We start from the raw sequence: 10,595 nt of genomic DNA, 5'->3' as shown, positions 1-10,595 counted from the left end.
AAAAAGCAGGGAGTTGTCTGTGGTTTTTCTACCAACAGTTATTCTTCAATTTGTTGTGGGATCTTTAGGTGTGTTAATTCATCACTGCAGTTCCTATGTTTTGTATATTTGGAAAGTATTTAACTGATCATAAACCACTTTAAAGCTAAGAATTTTAGAAAGAGATGTGTGTAACACAGAACGGATCAGAAAGACAGGACCTAATTTCCTCCTCTCATCCGAGGCACGTAGCAACCAGATATTGGGTACAATCATCTGTATAATTTATTAGGTTTTATTTAAAATTTTCTCTAGAGATAGCAAACATTGACCAGGTTACATCAAACCAGGTTATAAGTGCCCCAAAAAGTTGCTGGAAAATATTGAGTACACATTCTTTTTTGAAAAGGGTCAAGGCTGCAGCTGGAAATGTAGTGCTATTTCTGATGGTAGCTCACAGTCTTTCAACAAGAGAGCACAGTCTTGACAGAGCTGCTTAACCATTTCTGATTCAATTCCTGGTGCAGTCCTACAGCTTCTCAGATGTGACAAAGTGGTACTGTTGATTCCAGAGTCAGGATTTCCAGTCTCACTGCCAGAGTCCCAGATTTCACTTGCAGCATCAGTATAGCTGTTCACATCTGGTTGCTTCTCTGGCAGAGTGTCCAAACTCATGTCTTCAATGCATTCCATTACATCAGTAACACTGGTTTCTTTGGGTGATACACACAGATTTTTAAAAATAAGTTCCTCTTGCTGGGTAGCAACACCAAGCAGTTGGTTTACTTTGGTTAGGAGATTAGGATCACTTCCATTCAGTTGAAACCATGATAGCAAGGCACTGTAGATATAGAAAATATACTGAGTTTTGATCAAGATATTTCATTATAAAAGCATTAAAAATAGGCATTATGAAGCAAAACAAGGCAAGCTTCAGGTGCCAAATTATAAATAAGTCTCAAAAATATTTTCATATGAAAAACAGGGCATTGGGCACATCCACAAATTTAAATTTTGAGGCAGACTTTTAGATCAACAGATATGAAACCCACACAGGTAACATTTTAGTTGCAAGCTGCAGCTAGCTAGTATAGTAGTTCCACTCTCTCCTGTGACAGACTGCAAACAATACCTAGATCTAGTATCTCAAAGTAGTGGATGTAGCGTCCTTCCAAGCATAAACAATAGTGCATTTCCCCTGAGTTGGGTAGCTGCTGAGTGCCAGACTGGGGGGGAGAGTTCTTGGTGCTGTCAGTGATTTCCCCTGCCGAAAACCTCTGCTCTGAACTAGACCAGAATTATTAAGTTGCTCATTATCTCTGCTCCTTTCAGGTCATCTAAAGTTCATTTGGCAAAATATTAGATAACATCGAGTTTATTTATATTTGTTCATGATCTAACAGTTATTGCCCATCCCTAGTTGCTCTGGAGCAGGTAAACTCCAGGTCTAGGGTGAAGGTATATCTGTCCAGTATTATTAGAACCTGCACCCATCCAGTTAATGGAAAATATGCCATAACTTGTGATTTGTGCCTTGCAGACGTTGCAGACACAGAAGAATTCCTAGACTCTGACCTGTTCTTGTAGTCACAGTATTTATATGGTTGATCCAGCTCAGTTTCTGACCAACGGTAGACTCCCATGTTGTGGATAGTCCAGGATTTGTCAATGGTAATGCCATTGAATATCTAGGGGAACCGTTAGATTCTTTCTTGTTGGATACAGTCATTGCCTGGCATTTTCTAGCATGAATGTTCATTGACAGTCATCAGAAAACATCACAACTTCTAACCTTTTGTAGGAAAAGTATTGACCTTTCTTTGTGCTATGCATGGATCCAACCTGGATAGCATTCACCAATTCTAACTTCTCTAGTTTTACTTGGGCTTCTTAATGCCATACTCTGTCAAATATTGCTTCCGATGTCAACAGCAGTCACTTTCACATCAGCTCTTTTGACTGTTATGGAATGAAGCTGTAATAAGGTCAGGAGCTGAGCAGCCCTGGCAGAAACCAAAGTGAGTGACAGAGCAGGTTATTCCCTTTACAAATGCTACTTGTCAGCACTGTCAACGACCCATTCATTCACTTTGCTGATGATAAGCGTAGTATAACAATGTCGTCATTGGGCAAGTTGGATTTGTCTTGATTGTTGTGCACAGGACCTGAGTGGGCAATTACCACATTGTCAGATAGATGCCAGGGTTGTAACTGTACTGGAACAGCTTGGCTGCGAGTGCAGCAATGGAACACAGGTCTTCAGTGGAATTTTGCCCAGGCCCATAGCTTTGGCAGTATTTAGTGTCTTGATATCATGTGGACTGAAAGGGATTGGTTGAAGACTGGTGAAACAATAAAGGGCAGGACTAATATAATCAATGGTTGGACCTTGGGTTCATAATTCTTTAAAATTTGCACCATAGGTAGATTGGGTTGTTAAGACGACATTTAGCACGCTTGCCTTCATTGCTCAGACCTGAGTGTAGGAATTGGGACATCATGTTGAAGTTCAAAAGGACATTGGTGAGTCTTCTTCTGGAGTACTGTGTCCAGTTCTAGTTGCTCTGTCATAGGAAGGATATTATTAAGCTAGAGAGGGTTCAGAAAAAAAAATTACCAGGTTATTGCCAGGAATGGACAATTTGAGTTATAAGGGCAGGCTGGATTGGCTGGAACGTTTTTTACTGGAGCATAGGAGGTTGAGGGGCAATTCTATGAAGGTTTATAAAATCAAGAGGGGCACAGATAAGGTGAATAGCAAAGGTCTTTTCCCTAAGGTGGCAGAGTTCAAAAATAGTGGGCATTTTTTAAGGTAAGAGGAGAAAGATTTAAAAAGGACAAGGGGCAACTTTTTTATTTTGTGTGCAGAATGAACTGCCAGAGGAAGTTGTGGATGCTGTTACAGTTACAATGTTTAAAAGACATTTGGATAAGTACCTGTATGTGAATAGCAAAGGTTTGGAGGGATATTGGCCAAATGCAGACTGATAGGACCAGTTTGGGAACATGATCAGTGTGGACCAGGTGGACGAAAGGGTCTGTTTCCATGATTCTGGTATTTATGAAGCTGAGGACCTCTGGAGGAGTGGACCCAGCAGAAGTGGCAGCACAATGCTCTACTGTCTGGAAGGAATTACCTTGGGAGTTCTCAATATTGAGTCCGGACACGAAGATGTCTCATGGCTTCAGGTTCAACACAAGCAAGGAAACCTCTCACTGATTATCATGTACTATCCTCCCCTACCTTTTATCTCAGCCTGCTTGCCCTACCTTTTATCTCAGCCTGCTTGCCCTACCTTTTATCTCAGCCTGCTTGACCTCCTTCCACCTATCCCACCTCCATCGCCCCTCCCCCTAGTCCCTCCTCCCTACCTTTTATCTCAGCCTGCTTGGCTCTCTCTCTCTTATTCCTGATGAAGGGCTTATGCTCGAAACGTTGAATTCTCTATTCCTGAGATGCTGCCTAACTGCTGTGCTTTGACCAGCAACACATTTGCAGCTTTCCCTTGCATGATAAATCAATACTCCTCCATTTTGAACAAAACTTGGAGGAAGCAATGACTGTGGCAAGGATACAAAACGTACTCTGGGGATTTCAAAGTCTACAGCCAAGAGTGGCTCAGCAGTAGCACTACTGATTGAGCTGGTCAGGCCCTAAGGGACATAGCTGATAGACTGGTGGCAAGGGAACTAGAGGGAAAAAATACTGCACATATATCGGTTTATGATAGACTGGGTAAGAGCGACCACTGCACAGTACTTATGGAGGCAAAGTCCCACCTTCACATTGAGAATACCCTCCGTTGTGTTGTGTGGCACTACCACTGTGCTAAATGGGACAGACTTCAATCAGATCTGGCAACACAAGACTGGACTGTGGGCCATCAACAGCAGTAGAATTATACTGAGCCGAATCTGCTATATCATGGCCCATATATCCCTCATTCAGTAGTTACCATCGATCCAGGCTATCAATACTGATTCACTGAAGAATGAAGGAGGGCATGCTAAGAGCAGCATTAGGCATACCTAAAGATGTGGTGTTAACCTAGTGAACCTACCAAACAGGTCTACGTGTGTGCCAAACACCATAAGCAACAAGTAATAGACACAGAGCTAAGTGATCCCACAAACAAAGAATTAGATCCAAGCTCTGCAGTCCTGCCATATCCAGTCATAAATAAAAGTGGACAATTAAACAACTCACTGGAGGAGACAGCTTCACAAATATCCTCATCTTCAATGATGCAAAGCCCAATACATCAGTGCAAAACACTGAAATATTCACCACGATCTTCAACCACAAGTGAATGATCCATCTCAGCCCCCTCCAGTGGTCCCCAACATCACATGCCAGTTTTCAGCCAATTCAACTCATTCCATGTTATATCAAGAAACAGTTACAGGCACTGGATACTGCTTTAGCCCCTGACAACATTCTGACAAAGTACTGAAGTATTGCTCCAGAACTTGACACTCCTCTAGCCAAGCTTGTGCAGTATTACAACACTAGAATCTATCCAACAATGTGGAAAATTGCCCGTGTATTTCCTGTACGCAGAAAAAAAGAACAAAACCAACTCAGCCAATTACTACTCCAATCAGTCTACTCCCATGATTCTTTAAAATTATGAAAGAATTTGTTAGGAAAAACCAATGGAAGATACTTCTATTTGTGGTGAATTCAAAAGTAGGGATCATAAATATAAGATAGTCACTAATAAATCCAATAAGAGGTTGTGCAAGAATCAGCATGTGTGGACTACAATCCAGTTGTGCTATGAATTGTGTGTGCATGCTTTTCAAAACAAAATATGGTATCTGTTGTAAATAATTAGGCAAAACTACAAATGAGCACGTACTGCAGTTTCTTTTGTTATATTCTCACCTCAGAAGCCCTTTTATTTGGCTCAGAACCAACATCTTCTTCACACCCTCTTGGTAACCTTGATTGAAGCCACGCTGTAAGGTGGATTCTCGGCCAGCATTTACCCCATCCCTATAGCCTTCCTAGAAATAATATTTGGAAACTAGTGACCTAATCAGTAACAACAGCTGACTAATAACATGAAACATGATATTCAATGCATCATATACCCAAAAGGCTACATCTAATGTATGAATAATAGCTATGAAGTTCATCTCAGCTCATAGCAGAGTGCAGAAATGTAATGGCTATGCTACCTGAAGAGTGAATCAGAGGACACAACTTTCCCATCAAGAACTCTGATAATTTTATTAGTTTTCGTAGGCTGGATGGCCTACTCAATAACAAATTAATTTCTGAAGTGCCTTTAAACTAGTAAAGCATTCTAAGGCAAATTACATTTTAAGTCACACAGGAGAGTTACAAAACCATCTGAGGAGACATTTAGACAATGTGCAAAAGCTTGATCAAGGGTAGATTTCAAGAAATACATTAGAAAGAGAGGTATGGTGCTTTAGGCCAAACATTCGAGAGAGAGATTCCATATTGTTAGAGCAGTTAAATTGGGGATGTACAACTAGGCAGAATGGGAATAGTGCAGAGATCTCATAGGGTTAAAGGTATAGAAACATTGAAAGTAATAGGAGTAGGCCGTTTGACTCTTAAAACCTGCTCCGCTATTCATTATAATTGTGGCTGATGATCAACTCAAAAAGCCTATTCCTCTTTCTCCCACATATCCTTTGATGTCCTAAGTGCCATATCTGACACAAACAACGCTTTGGCTGCTTTCTTGATAGTAAATTCCACAGGCTCACCATTCTCTGGTGAAGAAATTTCTCATCATCCCAATCCTAAATAGTGTACCATACATCCTTAGAAGACTTTACAAAGCTAGATAGAGGAAAAGGTATGGAAGAATTTGGGAACAAGCATCAGAATATTGAACTCGAGGTGTGCTGATCTAGAAGATGACATAATCAGTATGTACAGGGAATAAAGATAAACAGAAATAAACATGTGTTGCAATGTAGACAGAAATTTGAATAAGTACAGATTTCCGGAGGGTGGAAGATGGAGGCCAGACCAGGACATTGGAATTCTCAAGTCTAAAGACAAAAAAGCCGTGGATAATGGTTTCAGAAAAAGAACAAAGGCAGGGCAGAGATAGAATATTACAGCAGTGGATGTAATTAGAAGCTCACCTCAAGATTTAATAAGATGCCAAGGTTGTAAACAATCTAGTTACCTTCAGAAGGTGATCAGGGAGAGGGAACAGATTTTGTGGTAAACACCAAAGACAACAGTTTTAATGCTATCAACACTTAGTTCATAGAATCATTACAGCAGAGGATGCCATTCAGCCCATCACATCCATGATGTCTCTCTGCAAAGAGAACTCTCATGCCATACCTGTCTTTCGCTGCAGCTCTATACATTTTTCAGAAGACAGTCCAGTTTGCTTTGGGATGTGGTATCAGTCTGCCTTGATCACTTTCTTAAGCAATACATTCCAAATCCTAACCGTGCACTGTCACAATTGCTTGTTTGCCAGATACCTTATACATGTGTCCTCTGATCTGTGATTTTTCCACTAATGTAGTTTATGTTAATCTACTCTGCCAGATCCTTCATGATTTTGAACACCTCAAATAATTCTCCTCTCAACTATCTCTTTCCCAGAACAGTCCTAAATTCTATGATCAATGTAACTGGAGGAAATTTCTGTTTATCTAATAAGGTAAATCTGAAAGAGTAAAGGAACTGTGTGGGTTAAAGTGAGGCAAAGCTGGGTATTCTCAACTTATGTGTGGAATATGAACAATTTTCAGGTGATGCCGGTAACAGGCAGCATGTAGATGAGATTTATGAATGGTTTAATGATGGAACTTCAGGAGGTAAACATGAGGAGAACAGAAGTAATTAATTCTCTGGCTATGATTGAATAAATAACAATGGAACCAGGCAAGGGCAGTCCCACAAGCAATCAATATGATGTGATAAACACCGTCGAAAGCTGCAGATATCCTTTTATGCATTTTTAGCCTGAGGCTTACCATGGTCATTATAACACATTGTGTCAGTTGTGACACTGATGGCCATTACATTGTTCTGGGATGGGAAATGGTCTGTACAGGTTAAAAATTGGAGACTTGGAAAGATTGACATGGGCTTTGAAATAATGTTTAAGGACTTTGAAGCTCAACAAAATGTTTGCGATTGGGCAACAGCTTAAGGGAATAGAATGGAGCAAGAGTTTATTTTGAGAAGGGGTTGATGACAGCAGATTTGAAGAGGAGACGGAACAGCTAACAACATTAACTAACAAAGGGGCTAGAAATGGAATTTGGTCGTTAGCGGTTTTCTTTTCTTTTATGGGATGTGGGCATCACAGATTGCTAAAACTTGTAGTCCACCCCACTTACAGCATGCTCAGCCATTTCAGAGAGGAATTAGAAGCCAACTAATGTATGCATTCGAGTAATAGTCAATCTCATGTAAAATTGACCTATTTTTGACCAAATAATCTGGAATTATCCATATATTTGATGTAAAGGTCAATGTTTATGAGTCAGCGTGCTGGCTGTCACATCCTGCTCCAGCTTTCCAGTCTGCCAGTCCATTGGCTGTTGTGTTCCGCTCTGAATTTTCAGAATTACCACAATTTGTTTTTTTTGTCTGCTGTATTTGTTTAGAAATCAATTGGGCTTCTGCTAATGATATGGTATGAATTTTAGCCCCTCAAAAATAGTATCCATGTTAATCGTAAGAAAGCACATATGGTACATTGCTGTGGATCAGGAATAACATATGGCAGACCAGGTAAGGATGGCATATTTCCTTTCCTAAAGATCACTAGAGAACCAGATGTGTTTTTACAATAACCAATTACAGTTTCACAGTCACTGTTAACAAGAGTGACTTTCAATTCTAACTTTATTAATTGAGTCTAAATTCCATCAGCCGTCAAGGTAGGATTTGAACAGGTGTCCACTACGCATTAGCCTTGGCATCTAGTGATCTAATCCAGTGATATGACTGCTCAACCACTGTCTCCTCACTCGGTCAGAACAAGATTCAGAGAACGGGAGATGGGCCACAGAATAGGAGGGCAGAAAGAAATGAAATGAAGATATAAGTTTAGAGCTAGAACAGGGAACTTTAGAGGAAGCATGTTTGGTGGTCAGGGACAGGGAAAGAAACAGATGCAACTGAACAGTTGGTGTTAATTTTACCAGTGAGCGTCTTGCACTTGAAGGAGAGGATAGAGGAGGCAGGGCTCATGATTTATGACTATAGTTTAAAATGGAGATAGGAAGTGAGACACGGTGGGGGGGGGGGTGGGGGGTGGGGTGGTGGATGGATTATCTTTTGTGTTTCATAATGATCCTAATGATGAATGTCTAAACTGGTAAAATATTTAAGTCCATAGAGTGAAAGAAGCAAAGATGAGAACTTATCAGTGGCAGGAATAATTGATCATTTTAGCAGGAAGAGGGGCAAATGGGAGAGGTGACTCTGGATGGGTAGGCTAGTGTGCTGTCAAACTTTCATGATGAATCAAATGCCAAAGGCTGGACAATAGAGAATTTGAAAGTGCAGTTATAAGTAATTTGATAGGTTTATCTTGTTGGGAAAGTCAGAACAAAGTGAAATAAGGAGGGGAAAGGGGATACAGTAGAGTAACATGGGAAAAAAAAGGACACTTTTACAGAATGAAGCAAGTTTGGATATCTTCAGATACAATAATAACTAGAAAAAAAAACATAATCTTACTGAAGATCTCACACACCCTCAAGGCACCTAATAAGTCGAATGACTCAAATGGTATTTGGAAGTATTTACTGAAGGATAAACATTGGCCAGAACATTCCTGGGCTTGTTTAAATAATGCCACAGGGATATTTTAAGTCTACTTGAAAGGGTAGATAAAGTCAAAGGCTCATTTGAGCAGCCAACATTGTTTCAGTGCAGTCATGATGCATTCAGTGTGTTGGTTTCTGGTGAGATGTCAGGTCAGGATCTGGGGATTTAAGTAGACTTGAGGTGTGAAAGGTAAATATGGAGTTTGTTAAATAATTACTTAAAAGTTAGACCAAGTTTTTAAAATTGAAATTCTGGGCAAATATTTATCTATCTGCTGGAATTGAGTTAATAATTTAATAATTTTCCAACATTTTAAACATCTACATTGGGCATAGAATATTGGAAATTGAGGGGTGACCTTATAAAAAGTTTATAAAATCACGAGGGGCATAGATATTAGCCAAGGTCTTTTCCTCAAGGTGGGGGAGTCCAGAACTCGAGGGCATAACTTTAAGGTGAGGGGGCAAAGATTTAAAAGGGACCAAAGGGGCAACTTTTTCACACAGAAGGTGGTGCATGTATGCAACAACCTGCCAGAGGTGGAGGAGACAAGTACAATTATGACATTTAAAAGGCATCTGGAGGGTATATGAATAAAACACAGCAGGTCAGGCAGCACCCGAAGAGTAGGAGAATCGACGTTTCAGGCATAAGCCCGCATTCCTCAAGAGCCCGAAACGTCGACTCTCCTGCTCCGCGGATGCTGCCTGACCTGCTGTGCTTTTCCTGCAACACACTCTGGACTCTGATGTCCAGCATCTGCAGTACTCACTTTCCCCTGCGTGTATGAATAGGAGGATAGAGGCTAAAATGCTGATGGACTGATAGAGGCCAAATGCTGGCCATGTGATTAAATTAATTTGGAATATCTGGTCGGAATAGAATAGATGGACCGGCGGGTCTGTTTCCATGATGTAGTGTATAACTCGCAGCAGCTCGCGACCAGCTGCAGCCGAGCTAAGTGCGCGCGCGATCACCAGCTCGCGGATTCTGGGACCGCGCGTGCACAAACCGACAAGGGATGCACGCGTACAGTCCCGGCTTCCTTCACAGTGACAAAGTACGACGTCGAGGCCCAAACCCCACTTTCTATTGGCAAGTCCTACACACTTGGCGCTGAGCCCCGGTGTACCTTGAGCCGTTGCCCCATACAGATATTCCACTCGTTCCGGGACGGCCGCAATTCGTCCGCCTCCTCGTCGAACACATCGTCGCTCTGATTTACATCCTGCCTCCACATTGCCCGTCGTTAACATTCACAGCAGCCCGCGACGGACCGCTGACCTCCCAGTGATGTCATCGGAATAACGTCATTGGGATAGCTTTGTTTCATGGGGCACGTGACAGGCTGCGCACGAGACGTATCTGGGAAACGAGTGACGTACTGTGGACCGTGCCGAGGATTCCCTCTGTGTTCTTTGAGTGCTCATGTTAAAGGATGTTGAATCCTGGCTGGATGCTGCAGTGTGCTCCAGTACCTTGATGCCGGGTCAAAGTTGGCCTTTTTCCGATAGAAGACCAGCCTGCTATATCTACACAAAACGAAACGTGAAGGTGACAGTGCCATTGTTCCCCAGTGCCACCAGTCTGGAATAAACAGTGACGGCAAGTGCTTTAGGACGTGTCGTCACAACTGGCTGTCTCTGCGATCTCAAGAGAAACTCGAAAAAACACTTAAATCAAAGCACCATCTTTAATTGGTCTAAATTATTCAATCCAGAAATATATTTATGTCCTTTGATATCCCAAGAAACTGCATGTATCGGAGAGAATTGCGTATGAATGTGCGAGATAGGAGCAGAATGGGCCATTTGGCCCCTCG

The 10,595-nt window shown here is 41.5% G+C and overlaps 1 protein-coding gene across 1 annotated transcript; it reads right to left on the bottom strand.

The window, feature by feature from the left end:
* Positions 1-241: 241 nt before the first annotated feature.
* Positions 242-10,077, bottom strand: otulina (OTU deubiquitinase with linear linkage specificity a). The gene is made up of 3 exons (XM_060824197.1): positions 9,906-10,077; positions 4,868-4,989; positions 242-820 (listed from the first exon to the last, which is right to left on the bottom strand). The coding sequence occupies exons 1-3, from the start codon at positions 10,011-10,013 to the stop codon at positions 391-393; spliced, it is 660 nt and encodes a 219-aa protein (XP_060680180.1). The 5' UTR covers positions 10,014-10,077; the 3' UTR covers positions 242-390.
* Positions 10,078-10,595: the final 518 nt, after the last annotated feature.

This window comes from Hemiscyllium ocellatum, chromosome 4, assembly GCF_020745735.1.
Source record: "Hemiscyllium ocellatum isolate sHemOce1 chromosome 4, sHemOce1.pat.X.cur, whole genome shotgun sequence".
Classification (NCBI taxonomy): domain Eukaryota; kingdom Metazoa; phylum Chordata; class Chondrichthyes; order Orectolobiformes; family Hemiscylliidae; genus Hemiscyllium; species Hemiscyllium ocellatum.
Note: the sequence above shows the minus strand (reverse complement) of the source record. Positions and strands in the feature narration are given on the sequence as shown.

Coding starts and splice junctions, on each gene's coding strand:
- otulina (XM_060824197.1), bottom strand. CDS start 10,013: ATGTGGAGGCAGGATGTAAATCAGAGCGACGATGTGTTCGACGAGGAG. Junction 4,990..9,905: donor GTATGGGGCAACGGCTCAAG/GTACACCGGGGC, acceptor TATTATTTCTAG/GAAGGCTATAGGGATGGGGT. Junction 821..4,867: donor CAAATAAAAGGGCTTCTGAG/GTGAGAATATAA, acceptor CTATATCTACAG/TGCCTTGCTATCATGGTTTC.